Source organism: Hyperoodon ampullatus, assembly GCF_949752795.1.
Source record: "Hyperoodon ampullatus genome assembly, chromosome: 5".
Taxonomy (NCBI): domain Eukaryota; kingdom Metazoa; phylum Chordata; class Mammalia; order Artiodactyla; family Ziphiidae; genus Hyperoodon; species Hyperoodon ampullatus.
Window position 1 is genome coordinate 14,917,953 of NC_136918.1, and position 20,719 is coordinate 14,938,671.

Consider the following 20,719-nt stretch of genomic DNA (forward strand, 5'->3'; position numbering starts at 1 on the left):
TAACAGCTCCTTTACTTTGCAGTGAAAATTGATTTGTATATTTTTTGCCTCTGAGTCCTTGTGGGATTTTTTTTTTAATTCAAACAGAAAGTCACAAAAATTATAATCATCCTCATCAGTTCACTCAGTCCCATGTAATTAATTCTTTTTCATCTTGATCTTTTGTTAGCACTTTTATGAATTCATCAGTTTTCCATTAGAGTTCTGAAAATGCTTATTCATTTAGTTCAGCAGTATAGGCAGTTACCAGAAACTGTACTTGTCAGAGTCTTTTCCATGAATTCCTTGAAGATGAAACCCTTTTATAGGAACATTTTTGCAAAAGCATCAGAGTATACCCAGAACTATCTGTAAATGAGAAAAGACTTAAAAGTGACCACGGTTAAAGATTTGATGAAAGTTCATAATAATGCAATTGACAAGGAAATTTAGTTATTTCTGAGATATGCATTTTAAAGTAATAACTAGAATTATGACTTATAACATTATACCAGAACATATAAGACTTTTAGAAATTTCATGTAATGTCTGAAACATTTACATTAACTTATTTCCATACAAATAACCCAAAGAAAGTTTAGTATTAGTTGGTTTTTTGTTTGTTTGTTTGTTTATACTGTAGGTTCTTATTAGTCATCAATTTTATACACATCAATGTATACATGTCAATCCCAATTGCCCAATTCAGCACACCATCATCCCCACCCCCCCGCGGCTTTCCCCACTTGGTGTCCACACATTTGTTCTCTACATCTGTGTCTCAACTTCTGCCCTGCAAACTGGTTCATCTGTATCAAGGTTATTATCGATATGTATGTTCCTATTACCATTTTCTTAATTGTTTTGGGTTTGTTTTTGTGGGTGTTTCCTTCTCTTGTGTTTCCCGCCTAGAGAAGTTTCTTTAGCATTTGTTGTAAAGCTGGTTTGGTGGTTTGGTGGTGCTGAATTCTCTTAGCTTTTGCTTGTCTGAAAAGCTTTTGATTTCTCTGTTGAATCTGAATGAGACCCTTGCTGGGTAGAGCAATCTTGGTTGTAGGTTCTTCTCTTTCATCACTTTAAGTATATCCTGCTACTCCCTTCTGGCCTGCAGTTTCTGCTGAAAAATCAGCTGATAACCTTATGGGGATTCCTTTGTATGTTATTTTTTGTTTTCCCTTGCTTCTTTTAATATTTTTTCTTGAATTTAATTTTTGTTAGTTTGATTAATATGTGTCTTGGTGTGTTTCTCCTAGGGTTTATCCTGTATGGGACGCTCTGTGCTTCCTGGACTTGGGTGACTATTTCCTTTCCCATGTTTGGGAAGTCTTCCACTATAATCTCTTCAAGTGTTTTCTCAGACCCTTTCTTTTTCTCTTCTTCTGGGACCCCTATAATTTGAATGTTGGTGCATTTAGTGTTGTCCCAGAGGTCTCTGAGATTGTCTTCAATTCTTTTCATTCTTTTATCTTTATTCTGCTCCTTGGCAGTTATTTCCACCATTCTGTCTTCCCGCTCACTTATTCGTTCTTCTGCTTCAGTTATTCTGTTATTGATTCCTTCTAGTGTATTTTCCATTTCAGTTACTGTGTTTTTCATCTCTGTTTGTTTGTTCTTTAGTACTTCTAGATGTTTGTTAAACATTTCTTGTATTTTCTCAATCCATGCCTCCATTCTATTTCAGAGATTCTGGATCATCTTTACTATCATTACTCTGAATTCTTTTTCAGGTAGATTGGCTACTTCCTCTTCATTTATTTGGTCTTGTAGATTTTTACCTTGCTCCTTCATCTGTGACATTTTTATTTTGCCATCTCAATTTTCTTTTCCTTTTTTTATAAATGGGATTGTGTTCCTGTCTTACTGGTTGTTGGGCCTGAGGCTTCCAACACTGGAGTTTGTAGGCTGTTGGGTAGAGCTGGGTCTTGGTGCTGAGATGAGGACCTCCAGGAGACCTCACTCCAATGAATATTTCCTGTGGTCTGAGGCTCTCTGTTAGTCCAGTGGTTCGGACTCAGTGCTCCCACCACAGGAGCTTCGTCCCAACCCCTGGCTCATGAACCAAGATCCCACAAGTCGTGCGGGATGGCAAAAAAAAAAAAAGGAGAACAATAACAAAGTAAAAAATAAAATTAGACTTAGAAACTCACAGCTATGTTAGAAAACATATAAAAATAAAAATATAGATGAAACAACAACTGGAAGGTAAAACAAAGCCACAGTAGTAAAAAAGAGGAGGAGGGAAAAGAAAAGGTGGAAAAGGCCTTGGCTGTGGAGGGCAGGGCCTAAGCAAGGGTGAAGTTTGGGTGGTGGGAGGGGCCTATGCTTAGGACCCACAGGGCTGGAAAAGTCCGAGGGTGGGGGGCCTTAGGCTCAACAGAAGAGGCCCAGGCGTGCTTCCTGCCTCTGGTCTCAGAGGGCAGAGGACCCAACCTGGGAGCCCAGCAGGCTGCTCCTCCTGGAGGTCTCCTCTCACCTGCCTCTCCTGATCTCCCTCCTATGCCCCCAGGGCCCACGTGGCCTGGAGGGGACTTTGGAGTGCAGGGGACTGGTCTGGGAGCTCAGCAGGCTCCCTCAGCCCAAGTGGGTGGGGCAAACGCCCTCTGCTCCTTTCCACTCCTCTGGTCCTGGAAGGCCCCTCCCACCTGCCTCTCCTGTTCTCTCCTGGGTTCCATCCTATGCCTCCAGGACCAACCCGGCCTGGAGGGGACCTCTGAGGGCGTAGGACCTGGCCCGAGAGCTGGGCAGACTTCCCTGGTCTATTGGGCAGAGGAAACGCTGGGCCCACTCCCCCCCTGATCTGAGTCCCCAAGGGTCCCTCCAGGGTGGGAACCCCTCCCCCCTCTCAGCCACCCCTCAGGGGCACCGGTCCTGTCTGGCCTCCGTACTCCCACGTCCTACCAGTTCGCTTGGGGGTTCTTCCTGTCTCCTTGGGCATCAGTGTCCCCCACCAGCATCCGGCAGGCACCCTAGTTGTGGGGAGACGTGAACTCTGCATCTTCCCACACTGCCATCTTGACTTCACCCCCCCAATAACTGTATTTTTAAATGCTTATGTCACACCCTAGGTACAGAAAGACTAGGAATTGGATGGTGTAAATCTCCCACTTATGGTTCTGAAGCCAAGTTGACAGAATCTTTTGGTGGGTGGGCCTTCACAAAATTCCTTCTTACAAATTTCAGTAAGGTGGTCTATGCCCTATCCAACGCAGGAAGAGACTGATTGTTGCTATCTGCCTATAACATTTTTCTGCATATTTCAGATTCGATCAGTAAAGTGTCCTTGGATAACAATGTGTACATAGTAATGTTCTTCAATAGCAATGGGTGTGTAGTCTGGGGACTGACCTAATACTCCTTTTTCAAGAATCTGAAAGGGGGAGAAAACTAACTCCTGTCTCTCCTCCTCAGACATTGTGTTTCTTGCTTTGTTGGGAGTCCCGTTATCTAATTTGCCTGCATGCTGAAAAAAAAAAAAAAGAAGAAGAAGAAGTGGGATAGCACTATAAAAGGAACATATAAAAGTATAAAATAGTGTACATGCCTCTGTATTTTGGAGCTGTAATGCAGTCCCTATTATATTATGAGTCATTATTTTAATCTCCTAGAATAGAAGCTCATTATTTAGTAATAATATTTTGTAATGTGGCTAAGGTAGTACTTTGTCCTAAATCTAATAAAATCATAGGGCTGGAAAGGATCATTTAAGGTCAATTTCCCACCTTCAGGCAAAAGCACCACATTTCAACCTCATTCTGATACTCTTTTGCAAGTTACTAGAGGACACTTTTACTCTTGGGTGTCATCTTAAATCTAACTGGTTTTATTATGCTTCTTTGTCCTGATTATTGATGAAAATGTTTAAATATTAACATAATAATAACTCTAACTGATTGTCTCTTCTTAGTACCAAATAAAACACTAACCTCCACATTGTCACTTATTCTCCCAGATAATTTGAATTTAAGGATTGTATGCAAAAGAAGGATATTGCAATATGCTGTGGAAGCCCTATTTCCCCCCTCTACTCAGAGCTGGTTCCTGGTAGGTCAGAGATCACTATGGTTATGGTCTTAGGGACAAATGTCTACTGAATGTCCTGAGGCTGTAGAATGCCTGGGAGCAATTAACTGATGATTTCTTTTCTCTGGGCAGCCACTAAGAAGCCATGTGACCTAGATGATTCTTTTACTCGCTGTCAATGGAAAATCTTGTTAAAGGGAAAGTAGATGTCATTTATCATTTCCTCTTGGATTTTTAGTTTTGCCATTCTGTCAGAGAAGTTCATCCTTGTTAGGCAGGATTTGTTCTTTCAAACTGATAATCTTGGAATACAGTTGTTTTCTTAAAGGTTTCTGCCTGTTGATTTTCAGTTTTCAAGGTTTTTGTTTTACTTGTTTTGGTTTTGTTTTTAGTTTTTAGCTATATTTGAAAATCATTTACCTAAACTATCTCTATTCTAATGTTTCCCTAGAGTTTATGAAGGTGGTAGCTGGCAACTTTACTGTAGTTTAATTTTTTTTCTTCATAAACCTTGGAAGACATCTACGTAAATGACCAAGGCCTAGGGATTTGAGTCAAGTCATTGCATTTTAGAACTGAAAAGGACATTGAATACCAGCTAATAAATATTCCATTACACAAATTATGAAATTAAGGCCCTGAGATTAAATGACTTTGCTGAAACCAATTTACATGTTAGGCAAAACTATGACCCTGATTTTTTGATTTCTAATTCTAGATTCTTTCTAATTCCACCCTATTCCCTAACAATCCAATTTGGGTGTTGAATATAATTATAGCACTTACTATAATCATTGTTCCTAACTATAGCAGGCAGAATGACTGTCCCTCCAAAATGTCTACATCCCAACCCCTAGAACATCTGAATATATGCTAATGGCAAAGAGAAGTTAGGATTGTAGATGGAATTAAGGTTGCTAAGCAGCTGAACTTAAAATAGGTAGATTATCCTAAGTTGTCCAGAGAAGTCCAAAGTAACCACAGGGTCCTTACAAGTGGAAGAGGGAGGCAGAAGAGGAAGTCAGAGTGATGAAACATGAGAAGGACTTGAGCTGCTGTTGCTGGCTTTGAAGATGGAGAAGGGCAAAGAGCCAGGGAATGTGGGCAGCCTTTAAAGGGCAAGGAATCAGACTCTCCCCTAGAGCTTCCAGAAAGCACTTCACTGTTAACATGTTGATCTTAGCCCAATGAGACCTGTGTTGGACTTCTAAGCTGTAAAATAATAAATTCATGTTGTTTTAAGCCACTCAGTTTGTGGTAACTTATAGCAGCCATAGAAATGAAAGCACTAACAAAGTACTGATGGCTGATTAATGGGAAATTTTCTTTCCACGGAATAAATATTAAACTCTTCTCCTTTTCCTTTTTTTTTTTTAATACTACCTTAAGATAGTTAAGCCCTTAAGACAGTATTTGCCTCTTGCTAGGAAACAAATATCATTTAGTATTAATTTATTGCATCTTCCATAAACAGACACAAGTTCATGCACAGTTAACCAAAAGGAGAGACCAGGAGGGAGGTTCAGAGGATGTCCCTGACATACTTCATCAGAATGCCCTTGGGGCAGCCGGAGGAGAAGTAGACTTTTGATATGCGGCTACAATTCTCTGTGTGTCAGATAAAAACATTTCAAGGCTTGACTGTGGATAATAGAAGTTTCTGTAAACTAACTACTGCCCATGATATTTACAGTCTATGATCAAGGACATTAATGCTCATAAAATTTTGTCCCTTCAGAACATACTTTCCACTCAAAAGTAGCAAAGAGAAACAAAGTCATATATACCCACACCTTCACACGTGCCTCTTATAATAAGACCTTTCACCTGAATAATCATTGTTAGAAATAAGCAAGCCTCAAAGTTTCTGTCACCAATTTTCAAATTACCTTGCTACAGAACCATTCTTACATTACTTTAAACCAGCCAAAAGAAAGGCAAGCAGAAACGAATACTTTAAACTCAGTATTCTTTGGTCTAAAAAAATCTTTAGCTTGTCAATATTTCTGAATTTCCACCCATCAAGATATTTTTCTCAAAACCTAGAGAAAGGCCTCAGGTGACTGGCTGTCCCAATCTACCTGGGATTGAGTAGGTTCCTGGGACATGGGACTTTCAGTGCTAAAACAAGGAAAATCTTGAGGAAGAAAGACCATAGATAGGGCTTAAGGGCATGCTTCTGTGTTGAGCCCAAGGCCCTGATGCAGAATGCCCCAGGTACCAGGGAAATCATTTTCCAAGTTTAAGGTCCAAGGACCCCCAAACAGGTGAAGTTTGGACCAAAGAAGAGCCTGCCTTGCTCATAATCTCCAGTATCCTTCTCAATGGTTTACTTACTTTGTGATGAGTAGCTCAAGTTGAAGAGCATAATCAGAGGACAGATCTGACTTCATGGAGAATGTACTGTACCATCAGCTAAAGCAGAAATTCTGGGTTTTTGCTGACTGGGAAACATGCTTATGTTCACAGGAGCCCCCCCTTTGACTTATTACAGGGTATTAATAAGCAACCTCAGATCTGTGCTGGAGGCTCAGTTTGATAGCGGGGTCCGTGCAACTGGACACAGTTACCAGAAGTACAACAACTGGGAAACGGTATGATGCGCACGTGATTTAGACAGACATTGCTTTGGGAATTGAACCAAGAATGTCACATTAATCCACAAATGGTTCCATTTGGTAGATAGAGGCTTGGACTCAACAAATCACCAGCGAAAATCCAGACCTCATCTCTCGCAGTGCCATCGGAACTACATTTTTAGGAAACACTATATACCTCCTCAAGGTAATCCTTTTTAACCATAACCTTCCCATGTCTGAGGGCTTTAAATCAATGAATTCTAACACATTAACATCTGTTTCACAGATATATTCATCCCAAACATTGTTATAACTCTTTCCCTGACTCAAACAGATTCCCCAGATTGTTTTATCATATGTGAATTTTTAAATCATTATTTTGATTTATTCAAAAGGAAAACTGCAATAAAATAAGAGAAGTCCTATAAATTTAACCACATTCCTGTAAGCAATGTAAATGATCATCTACCTTGATGAAACTGTCCTCTCCCAGATGTTGTTTGCAAATCCATTTGCTAAAGAGGTTCATAAACTTCATATCTATCAGACAACGGTACACAGCGTATCAACAATTTGTTTCTGTCGTCCTCTAATGCCATTTTTATCATGCAATTCTAATGAAGAAAATAAAAAGACATGGAATAAAACTTCTTACAAGATTAGGAACAATCATGATTACTTCTAATTACTCATCCAGTTGTCTTGGTCACATCCCCTAATAGTAGCAGCAGAAAATAACCTCCATGTGAGTACAATTAAGCAGGGTAATCAAGCATCTTCTGAAAAATATGAGCTTGTCAAGCTTAATAAAAATAATAAATAGCCATGTAAGCCTTCAGCTCAAATATTGTGAGTGTCTAGAGGCAAGAACATACCGTGCTAGTATTATGCTTTAATTTAATCACGGAATGTACCTCTTGCTGCTGTCAGGTTTCACCTGTTGAGTCCAAAGCCCAGATGGGTAGTGAATGTTAAGCCCTGAATATGATGAATCACAGTTTCCCTTTTCCTTTTGTTTGTAATAGGTTGGCAGACCTGGACCAAATAAGCCTGCCATTTTCATGGACTGCGGTTTCCATGCCAGAGAGTGGATTTCCCCTGCATTTTGCCAGTGGTTTGTGAGAGAGGTCAGTATGTAGAATGATTACTGGCAGAGGAAAGTAGAAAGTATTTTTTTTATTTCAATCAATCCCTTGTAACCTAGCTATAATAAAAGAGAATAATAGCATAGACAAAATTCATAATTCCAAGGTCCAAGCTATAAAGGTCACCAAGAGAACTTGATAAGGCAAAATTTTTAAACAGTTAGCAAATGGTATTTATTTGTATTTCACTCATCTTAACTTTCTTACCCACCTTTGGTAGAAAGGCTAACAGGTAGTAAATATCGTGGATAGGTCATTTAAAAGTTAATGATTGTGGAAAAACCACTAACTTGATCATTATCTCCTAGATAATAATCAATGTATACTTCAGAATAAAAGAAAACAATACATAGTGGTCCCTATTCTAAATGATACTGTTTTCCACTCCTTTATAATTCTAATGTTAAGATATATGTAAAAACCCTTTTAAATATCCATGAGTCCATAATGATATAGATGATTCAATAAATTTTAAAAAAGGAGAGAAAGAACAACTCTTTCTTATAGAAGAATTACAACTAATAGATGTACAAATGAGCAAAATAGAAAGTTACCATTAGAACACCACAGTAATAACTACTTCATGAAAATCTACAGATGGATACAAAAATTAGTGGGTAAAAGTTTAAAGAGAACTAGGTTATTTGCAGCAACAAAGTATCTCTTAAAAAATATGTATTATATTACAAAGGCAAAATTTACAGTGGAGAAGCCTAGCAGAAACTACCTTAACCAAGTGAACAAGGTTAACGACACCTGTGTCAAAGTCATAAAGGAAAGTCTGAGGAATTGTCACAGATAAGAGGAGATGTGACGACCAACTACAATGCGGGGAAGCTGGGTAAAAGGTATATGAGAACACCCTGTATCTGCAACTCTTCTACAAGTCTAAAATTATTTCAAAAGTAAAAGTTTACAATATTGAAATACTTTAAAAGTATAAGACTATTATTACATACAATGTAATTTCTTTTGGGTAAAGCACTTCTGTATCTACTCATTAGGCTTTTGGTTTCTAGACATGTTATGTGACCAATTGGCACCATTTAATTTCAGTGAGTATCTCACTATCTGCCCTCTAGAAAGAAAGACTTTCATCATCACTTCGGTTACCTCTAATCACAGACCACTAACAGAACATGTTTCTATAGCTCTTCCAACATAAAAAGCACATGCTTTACCATGTGTTATTTTAATAAACATACATGTATAGAGCCATGAAGAATATATAAAAACTGTTGCTACACAGAAACCTTAAATATCTTTAAAATTTCTTCAAGCAAGCCTAGGGAAGAGTTGAATGTAAATTTAATATAATCCTGGGGCTGAAAGAGAACATAATAAATGGGTATGAGGTCCTTCGTTCATAGATAGGTATCCACATCACTTAGCAGGGAGAGCTAGACCCTTAACAGAGTTCCCTTCTCAAGAAAGAGGAATAAGAAGAAGACTTCCATCATTATGCAACTTGAGACTTGGTGAGAGCCTCTCCAAAATCCATCAATGTGATCTCACTTCATAGTGGGAGGCTTTTTCATTCTTCTTCCTCTACTGAGACCATCTACAGGAGGTCTCACCAAAATTAAACAAATTTCTAGATGACAGTATTAGGAACATGTATAGCCATCCATAGACATTCCTTACTTCCTAGGAATACCCTCATAGTCTACTAACTTTGAAAAAAAGTTCTTACCTTCATATCCTACTAACTTTGAAAAAAAGTTACTACAATTACTATTTCAAAGGAAATGAGTATTCACGTTCTTTAAAAGTCTTTAATTTTATTGAATTTTTGTTCATCTTTAAAGTAAATAGTTAAAATAAAAAGTAATAATTATATGAGTTATATATGGATGAAATAGAGCAGGGGTCCCCAAGGCCTGGGCTGTGGACTGGTACCTGTCCGCAGCCTGTCAGGAGCCGGGCCGCACAGCAGGAGGTGAGTGGCGGGTGAGTGAGTGAAGCTTCATCTGCCGCTCCCCATTGCTCGCATTACCACCTGAACCATCCTCCCGCCCTCCCGTCCGTGGAAAAACTGTCTTCCACGAAACCGGTGCCTGGTGCCAAAAAGGTTGGAGACCACTGAAACAGAGTATCCTAGAAAAAGAGAAGAACTAGAAACTATTTTAAACAAAACTGTCAGTAATATTTTGCTTTTTAAATATTAATAATATCTACTTCAAAAGGGGATGCCACTTTTGTTATGAAAGTCAACATTCATCTAGTCTATGTAAATTTTAGCAGCATAATGCATTCCATTTTTCCATGAAATTCTGCTTTGTAATTTATACACAGGCTGTTCGCACCTATGGACATGAGATCCACATGACAGAATTTCTCGACAAGCTAGACTTTTATGTCTTGCCTGTGCTCAATATCGATGGCTACATCTATACCTGGTCCAAGGTATATGAACCAATACTGAGAGGGGCTAATGAAATTAAAACCAACCACTTTCTACTATACTTGTCCTAACCATAAACTGCACTTTTCAGTATCGAATGTGGAGAAAGAACCGCTCCACCAACGCTGGATCCACCTGCATTGGCACAGACCTCAACAGAAATTTTGATGCTGGTTGGTGCAGTAAGTATCTGGCTGACCATTTTGCATGCATCTTTTGAAAAGCATAGGAAGAAAGTAACAGGAAAACACAATAGTGTCTAAAATAAGAAAAAAATATACATTTTTATATTTTAGAGTTCTAACTTTCTGAAAGCACAGACAATAAACAGTTTGTTTATTCAGTCAATAAAAATGTATTGCCTATTCTATTATGTTCCCAGCTGTGCTTGATGCTGGAAACATAAGACTGAACAAACCAGACATAATCCTACTACTTGTGGAATGTAAAATCTAGATGAGACCATCATTAAATAATTATTTAAACAATTATTTAAATAAAATTGTGATATAATTATAATTTTGTGACTCAACTCTCAGTAAATGATTATACTAATATAGAAAGATCTCATGGATATTAGTTTGTCCCTACTTATTAATCTTCTTACACTATATTGATCTCATTGTTTAGCACTACACAGGGACATATTGGTGATTTCACATGCAACTTTTTAGCCTGTTAGCTTAAAAACACCCTACTCTTGTGACTAAATGTATGCATACTTTATAATGTACACATATATGAGGATGATTATAAAAACTCCTGTGAAAACAACTTATATTTTAACTCTCTAACTCTCTAATTTGAAATTTTGAAACATGACCTGTGGGAACGTCAGTAGATGACCATTTGCCATTAACAACAACAATACATTTTTCCAGGTGTCGGAGCCTCTAAAAACCCCTGTGATGAAACTTACTGTGGATCTGCTGCAGAATCTGAAAAAGAGACCAAGGCCCTGGCTAATTTCATCCGCAAGAACCTCTCTTCCATCAAAGCATATCTGACAATCCACTCATACTCCCAGATGATGCTCTACCCTTACTCCTATGATAACAAACTCCCCGAGAACTATGCTGAGTTGGTAAGTAGTCACAGTAGTAGATATAGTATTTCACTGTTGAGATTTTTAAATTCTATTCCTGGAAAAAAAAAAATTATACAAACAATTTCTGGAAGTTCCATTCTTGATTTTCGGTAATAGAAGCAAAAAACTTACCACCACAGATTTACAAGGCATCTGAAATTGGCTAGATAAATTGGCTAGAAGAAATGTGATTTTGATGCAGGGAATGATCCCCAAAATGAGGTTAATTCACTAATCTTCAAAATGACAACAGTTCCACTTCCTCCTGCTTCACCACAATACAGACACACATGATGATTTCAGACGCATCTGGGGTAATCAACAAAGTTCCTTCACCTCATACATAATCTTAATCAGAAAGTCAATTTTATCAAGTTGCCTTGAGCTGGATTTGACATGCACAGGCAGAGTATAGCAGATGTCATTAGGAATTTGGCACATTTGGTTGATATCAGGTTAAGTGATAAGATCCTAATATTGCTTATTTCTAAACCGTTGGATTAGGTGAGACACAGATGTAAATCAATCAATGAACAAATGATGTGAATGGGTCCTTACTATATATGAGAAATAATGCAAAGAAAATGAACTATCCCTGACTCAAAAAATTAGCAATCTTGTCGGAGAATCAAGATACAACCACATGAAAAGTTAAATAATATGAGTTTTACACTATTCACATTAACAAATATGGTACATCAATGTATAATTTTTTTTAAATAAGCAGGTTTGAATCCTTCAAACAACTTTTTTTTTTAATTTATGAACATCTGGCTGCCAGAAGTTGGGACCAATGATCTGAAAGAACAAGTGTAAGATTTAAAGCATTTGAGTCATGTCAAAAAAAAAAAAAGTATCCCACCTAGACAACGACATAGATATCTGGCTTACCTAAATGCATAAATTCAAAGGCCCAATAACTTTATCAACTGGAAATTGTTTTGTACTTTCAGATTCAGTCTTTCAGAGACCAAATAAAACATGTAATGCTGTAAATATTTTGTGAAGAGCAAAATGGAAAAATAACTCAGCTTCTTAGAAAACTGATAGCTAATAGTTAGCCAGGTCCTGTTCTTTAAAAAAAAAGCTATTTTTCATTTCAGGAAAATATTCTCATTTTCCCTATCTGTAGCCAAAAAACAAAAGAGGACATCATTAGTTGGAACCATTAAATATTTCAGTTTTCCAATTAGGCTCAGTCTGTAAGTGTTCCCAGCAGGGGGTGCTCACAGGCCTGCTGTCCCAGAGATGGGTGTGGTCAGCTCCTCATTTCAGTCCTAGATTTCCAGGGCCACCAGAGGAGAGGAGGTGGGGGTATGTTGTTTGCTTAATTCATGTGAATATGTTTAAGCTGTACCACATCAAAAGAGAAAAAGACAAAGCCATAAAAGCTATGCACGAATGAGTTAGTAAGTAAAATATTAAAACTAAAATTATAAACCATATTAAATGTAACAACCAATATATCCAATTTGCTTAATAACTAGTTTTAAACATAAACACTAAAAGACTAATGCTAACAGAAAAGCTTAAAGTGTTCTTTGGAATTGAGCTGCTGCACAAAGTTTCAATACTTTTTCTTACTTGGGGAATAAGTTTAAGCCCTTTTAGTGATGAAAACTTTGTTGCCCCACTGGTTCCATACAATAACATAGTATCTGACTGCTCTAGAAGTCTACAAGCTTTCCTTTAAAAAAAAAGAATCAAGTAAGTTCTACCTTTAGAATCTCATGAATAATTCTTGCTACTTCCTGTGGTTTCTCCAGGAAAAGACCCAAGACTCAAAGTGAGTTTAGTGGGCCAATTCAATATGTGCCCCAAATGGTGTGAAACCATTCCAGAGAATGTGATCCACTGATACTTTCCTCTAAGAATCACTTCTTTATTTAAAATCAAGGAAAGAGAGGTAATAGTAAAATATATATATATGTATATTAGAAATTCCATCCTCCAAAATTGTTTTTAAATTCTAATTAACAAAGAAGTGAACCAGAACTATATCAAAGTAAAATATTCATAATCAATTCTCAACAAGCATAAACCACAAAATAATCTTACCTTGTTTAAATTTATACCCACAAATCTAATAAATTCAAGGAAAAGGACATGTTACTTCTTATGTTTTCTAGAGCATGATAAGATAGGTGAATAAAATACAAAAATTCTTTGCACTTATATCACACACATTGATTTAAAAGTTACTTTAATTTCCAATAATCTTTTCTGTGATTAAAATTTTGCCTAGTATCTTAAAAGAGATATTTAAATGCTACCAGTAAAATCTAAGATGAATATTATTTGATTATTTGATTCATTTGAGATCTGAATTTAGTTTGGCACCCCAAAACGATTTAAATCATTTGAAGAGTTAACTAGAAATCCTTTCAGTCTTTTTCTTATTTTGTATAAATCCAATTCACTTACTTCCTAAGAACATTTTGCTAGAACAACTCATAACTATAGTGTTATCACAAATACATGTATAGCCAAAAGAGAATTTGAGTCTCCCAAGAAGAAAGATACTGGCTTTTCCATGGTTTTTATTTGTAATGAGGATATCACTTTAAAAAAGTAAAACTCTTGACCTAGAAAGATGAATGTTCCACCCAAATCTAGTGTCTCCATATTAATTCTCAATTAGAAAAATGTGACCCCACTGTAGAAAACAAAAGATAGTAAAAGACCAATAAGATGAATTATTGGCACCATACCACATTATAGATAACTCAGAATTTTCTTACAGGACTACAAAGCAGACTTTGTCTTCTACAGATTTTAGCATATATATATATGCGTGTATATATATATATACATACATATATGATTCTTATTTTTCTTTATACATATAAAACTTAGAAGATCATATTTGTAGCTAAAAAAATGCTTCAGTGAAATAATTGGAAGGAAATTATTCTGTACAGAAACATTAGCACTCTCAGTTCAAATTTAGAACATACCGTAAGTAGCAATCCTTTGACATTTGAGTCGTGATGAAAATGTATACGGCTTCATTTCTGAAAGATCTTACATGTAGATTACCTGACAATTACTTATATCATGAGACAACCTTCAGAGGGAAGAAAGGCAGAGAAGGGAATGCAAAAGACCAATGAAGTAAAAGTACAGAAGTAATAGCCTGGATTACAAAGGCTACCAAAAATACATCTTCAGCAGATGAATAAAAAGTTTGAGGAAACATAACAGTGTCTTACATGCATAATGCTTTCCTGACTGCAAACTGTTTTTACACACATACATTATTTAAAGAAAGAATACAAAACGCACTGTGAGTTTCCAATGACTTCATAAACGTCCAGTCCCTCAGTGTTGACTTCTTCAGTATAAGGCTATCACTATCTTCAAAGGAAGTTTTAAGATCTAGAAAAAGAATATCTTTACATTTCCAAAATTCTAAAGGGTAATGAAATATTGAGTTATATGACCTCTTTATCATCAGAGGACATAAAAACTAGGAGACATAACTGAAAAGGCTCCCAAACCTATCCATATCTTTGCATTTATTGAGCATGGAAAAGCTCCCAATCTTTGGTCTACCTTCCCCCCAAAGAAGCACACATGGCACTGTTAATAATAATTATTACTATAATACTTCTTCTAAATTCAAAAGCAGAAACCCAGAATAATAACCAATCAACTAAGTATCTTCACCCATTTCCCAGACTGACCAAATGGAAAGCTGATGTATACTACACAAAGATGCCAATCCAGGGCATGCACCTATCATTACATTTCTACATTAGAAGCGCAGAATTTCACAGGTGGAAATCTGGAATTTCTCTGGTTCTGCTTTCTCATTTTCCAGCTTAGACAATGAAGGCTTGGTTAAGCCAACACCAGTAGTAGAGGCAGCCTTGGGCATGGAGCTATTAGATGCTGAAGAATTTCCTAAGCTGCCCCAACTTCCAAAGATGCACACACATATATTTGTGAGGCCGTGTTCTATGTTGGTGCTCCATGCAGCCGATTTGCAAAAGGCCATTCATTAAATAAAGTCTTTTATCTCACAAATATATCATTATTACCTCCAACCCCGGACATTGCTAAGGATTTACACTGGTCAAGTAAGATCCCTGACTTCTCAGGGCCCAGTCTTCATGATTCTGGCCAGTACTTGCATGGGTATATGTATATTAACCAGGAGAAATATGACAGTCTAAAAATTTCTGAAAAATTATTAAACTTGACCAAAAGATAGAAATCCATTTCTAAAATCTAACACCTTCTAGTCCAGAGACACCTCACTACCTCTTAATTAAAGCTTTACTTAATGAGCCACCAAGACAGAAACTCACTGCTCCACCCAAGCACGTGATCGTAAGCCAAGACTATGATTAGAGATAAACATAAAAATCAGGGGGGAAGAAATATTGTGATTAGGAGGTGGACAATTGCAGGGCCATGCGCACATGCATCACTGCTGTCACCACGTCCTTGCCTAATAACAAGAGTAACAGGGTCACAGTCCCTGCGTCAGGCAGGCTGCCAGCAGCTAAGGCAGACAGGACTGGAGGCACAGAACATTTGCTTCAGGAATTTTCTCAGAATTTCTAATCTCACTTATAAGACAAAAAAAATTTCAATGACAACTGCAGAATTTCTTTGATTAGAGAAACCGGTTGCTGATTCACCATTATACATTTTAAGTGGCTTTTTGGCCTGTTAAAATTCTCCTGCAGGGCCTGGTCAGTACATGACTCATCAGGCAATCACCAGAAATTCCACTGAGCACCTATTAAGTGCTCAGCATAAACCATGGTTCCTGCCACGAGGAAGGGAGCAGAGAGGCTCAGCCTGTTGTGAATGTTCTCTCGAAGGAAGAGTGGGAGGGAGGTAACCAGGTTACTGAGGGACGTTAATGTCAGGATGACTCCTGGATCACAGCGGGCCCTGGAGCCAGTAACCTGGTAAACAGAATGGCCACGTCAAACATAGAACTCCCAGTTAGATCTGATTTCAGATCAACAACAAATAATTTTTAGTGTTTAAGTATGCTCCAAATATCGCATGGGACAGACTTATACTGGAAAAGCATTCATTGTTTACCTGAAGTTTAAATTTAACTGGGTATCCTGCATTTTTGGCTAAATCTGGCAACCTTGCAGGTACAGTGTGATTTTGTGATTTTGGCCGGTGTGACCTAGCAGCGGCGCTTCAGAGACACTTGTACTCTCGTCAGCAGAGGAAAACAAGGCATTCAGAGCACCTTTAAAACCAGCTGTCTTCTTTTTCAGTTCTTCTCTCTAAAATACTTTCTTCTTTAACATAATTACATCTTTTATCTGACTTTCCTTTAAGCTAATTTTGCCTCCTTCCCTTCCCCCAGAGGACATCTGTGGCGGGGGGTGGGGGGCCTTTTTGATTGTTGTCACTGTGGGAGTGCTCCCAGCATGCCTTGGGTGGAGGCCAGGGGAGACTGACAAACACCCTACAAAGCTCAGGACAAGCCTCCACAGCAAAGGATCATCCAGCCCACGTGTCACAAGTGCCAAGGTGGAGAAACCCTGCTTTAAGCAAAGGTAAGGAAAGTCTCATTCCTGGCCAAAGGTCCCTGGCTTTCAGGATCCTACATCTCCTCACAAAGAGCTTACAATTTTCTGCACATCTCAAGTGCGGGAGAGTACATTCCCATCATACGGCATTTATTTTTTTAACATTTATTTGGAAGAAGCACCACTGCCACCGGTGGGGGGGAAAAAAAAAAATTCTGGACTTTGCAACTTCAGCTGACTCATGCTTCACATTTTACCTGAATTTTAAAGTATTTTAAAAATTTTAAAACTTTTAAAAATATGTATTCAGATCAGCCAAAGAAAGAATTTGGTTTCCATCAGCGAAAGCATTGCCACGCTCCCCATGGAGTCTGCCAGAATAGACAGGCCCTGCTCTCTAAAGCTGGCCTTCCCACACTCCTCGCCTTTTCTTCATCTCAAGGCTTTGAAACCAGAGCCTGCACTTGTTTACTCTCCTCCTTTTTCTCAGAAACATATTTCTTTCAAAGGCTTTCTCCTCAGTCCCTGCCTCAGTAGGCCTTGGAGGCTTCTCCTTTTGCACCCAAGTTATAAAAGTTCAATTCCCCATTGGTCCCTTGGCGTAAGCTACCCATTATCACAGGACAGAAGGAAGGAAGCTGCCGCTAAAGATCATTTTGATGCTTCCATTATCACATGTATTCACCCAGAGGGATGGTTAAACTCAGAACTTCAAGTTAGAAACAAAGTTCTGAAGAAAATTTCCTTTGAATTGGTATATACCCTACCGTCAGTTTGGGGCTTTCGTTTTCTTGTACGGTAATAATGGACCAGGGGAAGATTAGAAGAGGCAAGACCCCACTGTCATGACACTTGGCTGTGTATGTAGAGGTTGCAATGAGGACCATGAGCACAGTCACGAGACGGGGCTTCCTGATCACATGTTACCTAGGAATGCAGGTCAGTGGAAAAGAACACCCTCACCTTATTCATCTCACCAGCCCCCTGGAGCTCAGAGCCTGGGGAAACGTTACACTAGTTGGTCCTTTGTCTCTTGGGCTTTGAGTTAGATGTGACATTTTAGACTCTCTCTGTCTTTTGCTCTATGACCAAGGCCTCTTTTTAAGAAAACAGGTGACAAAAGAGAACATGCATAAGACGTGGTAGGAAACTCATATCTAAGGATTAATAAAGGCTGGCCATGTTTGGCCTTGACTGAAAGCAAAGTTTTCTCTGAGGCTGATTTATATTTAGCTTCCTTCTGTTCTTTACAACTGGTAAAACCAGCTCTAGCAACACTTCTTTTGAAGTATTCCAAGGCCACAAGGAGAAGTGAAAAAGAGCACAGGATTTAAAGCAAGAAGAACCTAGCTCAAGTCAGCCACTTATGGGGCTGCATGCCCTTGGGCAAGTTCTTTTATCCTCTCTGAGTTTCAGTTCTTTTATCTGTAAAATGGGGATAAAAATATCTAGCTCTTATCAAGAGCTCTTTGTCAAAGTCTAAGGTTTTATGTAAATGTTAGTTCTTATTTTGAACCCACTGAGCGAGGATGTAAGATCTCCCTCAAATGACAGGTTATATAGAAAATGTCATTAATTAGAGTTTCAAGACATGGATCATGCTCTCTGATGTACTATTGTTTCTGCCAGTCTTTTGTCAGCTGTCTTAGTCCCTTTTTACAGAAACATACAAGGAAAAGGAGTTACCTCTCTAATAGTTTAGCAAATTCAGGAATCACCCCTCTCTCTCTACCATTTCTGGCAGGGGTCAGTCACCCAGCTTGGTTGGAACATTCCCACCAAGCGTGCTGCCCCCATGGCATTCCATTCTGCTAGAAAATTCTGTGTTGATGAAATGTGGACAGATAATGTTAGGAAGATAAATGAGCAACATTTGTAAAAGTATTTGAACTATTAAAAAAAAAGAAAAGACCCACACTGATTCCAGGGATTTTTGTTACAATACTTGGAACTTAAAATATGATATTTTGGTTGATTAAAGTCTGCTCTGACTTTTTTGTCTCTTGGCCTCAGAGGGGCTGAGAGAAAGGGTCTACAGACTTCACTTTTTTTTTAATCAAAGGAAATAAGTTAAGTGCCCAGCAGAGGTCAATGTCTAAATGTAGTAACCCATCAACCATCACGACATGGTACCACCACTCTCCCCACAAGCATCCTCAATCTCCACTCAGGGGGGTCACAGTCCAGCCTTTGTAGAGCTCAGCACCCTGCACCCCCATCCAAATCTGGCTCACCTGAAGCCCTAGGAAGAGACTAAATCAACCAACCAACAATGTGCTAGGTGTTAATGCAATCTGCTGAGGATACAAAATGAATAGCCAAGAATCCTCCCCCCACAAAAAGCTCACCTAGGGGACAAATAGATGCAAGAACAAATGATTACAGCACAGAGTGATAGGAACTCTGATAGAGACATGTGAGCCCTCACAAAGAAGGGGTGCTCATTGCTCCCTAAGAGAGTTGGGGGCAGCTTTGCAAAGAAGATGACATTTAGACTGAATTTGGAAGAACAATAGCAAGCCTCCCTGTGAACAAAGAGGGAAAGAGAATTCCTACAAAGGGAGAAGGACACCCAATGTCATGGAGGTAAGGAGAGGTGGGGAAGGGTACAGAAAGTAGTTCAGGGAAACCTGGCTTGGAAGGAACATGGGGATGCACGGCAAGCGATGCAGCCTGAGAGAGAAGAGAGGGACAAACTCACAAAGACTCTTTATGTCAAGAAAGGAGGCCAGACTTCAACAGAAGGTGAGAGAGCCATTGAAGGATGTGATGACGAGGGGATGGTCAGAGGACAAGTGATGAGGGAGATATCAAGATGAGCGAGCAACTTAGGACAAGGAGAACCAAGGCTGAGACACAGACTAGATGTTCCTCCAGTGGGCACCCGTGACAGGAACAAAATAACAGCCATTTTAAGTTAACATGAATCTTAGATATTGCTTCAGTGTCACAGGCAGAGCAACTGTTTCCAAAAGATGCCTCTGAAGGCTTAGAAAGCACTTGGTTATTGCTCTGAGGAAAGTCAAACTAAACATTTTTGTGTGGCCCTAAGGGTAGTTATGACTAAATGGATAAGTTAATAAATCAGAAGCAATAACAGATCACAAGTAAGCCCCTTCCATTTTGCCAGATAACTCAGTTCTTATGTTACACCAATAAAAATATTGAGAGACTTGAAGGCCATCTGACACACAGGAGGTCAAGAGATAAAGACAATGATCTTGTCTTAAATTGTCTATAGTCATCATAACTTCTCATATTTGGAACTAATCCTGAAGAATTTCCTTTTTTCCCAGCTTTACTGGGATGTAATTGACATATAACACTGTGTAAATTTAAGGTGTACTATGTGATGATCTGATACACGTATATACTGTAAAATGTTTACCACATTAGTTTACACACCCTCTACACCTCACATAATTGTCATTTTGTTGTTACGGTGAGAACACTAAAGCTCTATTCTCATAGCCATCTTTAAGTATACGACGCAGTATTGTTAACTACAGTCACAGTGCTGTACAGCAGCAGTCCCCAACCTTTTTGGCACCAGGGACCGGTTTCATGGAAGACAATTTTTCCATGGACTGGGGGTGGGGCAGGGGGATGGCTCAGGCGGTAATACGAGCGATGGGGAGCGGCTGTAAATACAGATGAAACTTCGCTCACTCACCCGCCACTCACCTCCTGCTGTGCGGCCCGGTTCCTAACAGGCCACGGACTAGTACTGGTCCACGGTCCAGGGGTTGGGGACCCCTGCTGTACATTACATGCCTGGAATTCATTAGAATCTTATTTCTACTAACTAAAAGTAAGAATTCAAGGTTTAAGGGGGGAAAAAAGCAGAACAGAAGAAAAGCCTGAGGAAGGTAGCTAGGGAAGGAATAAGAGTTCTTTAGGATTAGAGGTTCTGCCTTACAGAAAAATAAGTAACTAGAAATTTCCTTGGATGAATCGCAAGTTAAAGAAATTGTAGAACAGTAGGAAACATGTTG

The 20,719-nt window shown here is 38.6% G+C and overlaps 1 protein-coding gene across 1 annotated transcript in view; it reads left to right on the plus strand.

Moving 5' to 3' along the window:
- Window positions 1-20,719, plus strand: part of CPB1 (carboxypeptidase B1) — a gene marked incomplete at both ends in the record, with an annotated part of 39,840 nt that overhangs the window by 14,842 nt on the left and 4,279 nt on the right. The window contains 6 exons of the mRNA XM_079704581.1: window positions 6,494-6,593; window positions 6,682-6,783; window positions 7,604-7,705; window positions 10,019-10,129; window positions 10,219-10,309; window positions 11,009-11,211. Of these exons, the coding sequence (XP_079560707.1) occupies window positions 6,494-6,593; window positions 6,682-6,783; window positions 7,604-7,705; window positions 10,019-10,129; window positions 10,219-10,309; window positions 11,009-11,211 (709 nt within the window). The remainder of the gene's footprint in view (window positions 1-6,493; window positions 6,594-6,681; window positions 6,784-7,603; window positions 7,706-10,018; window positions 10,130-10,218; window positions 10,310-11,008; window positions 11,212-20,719) is intronic.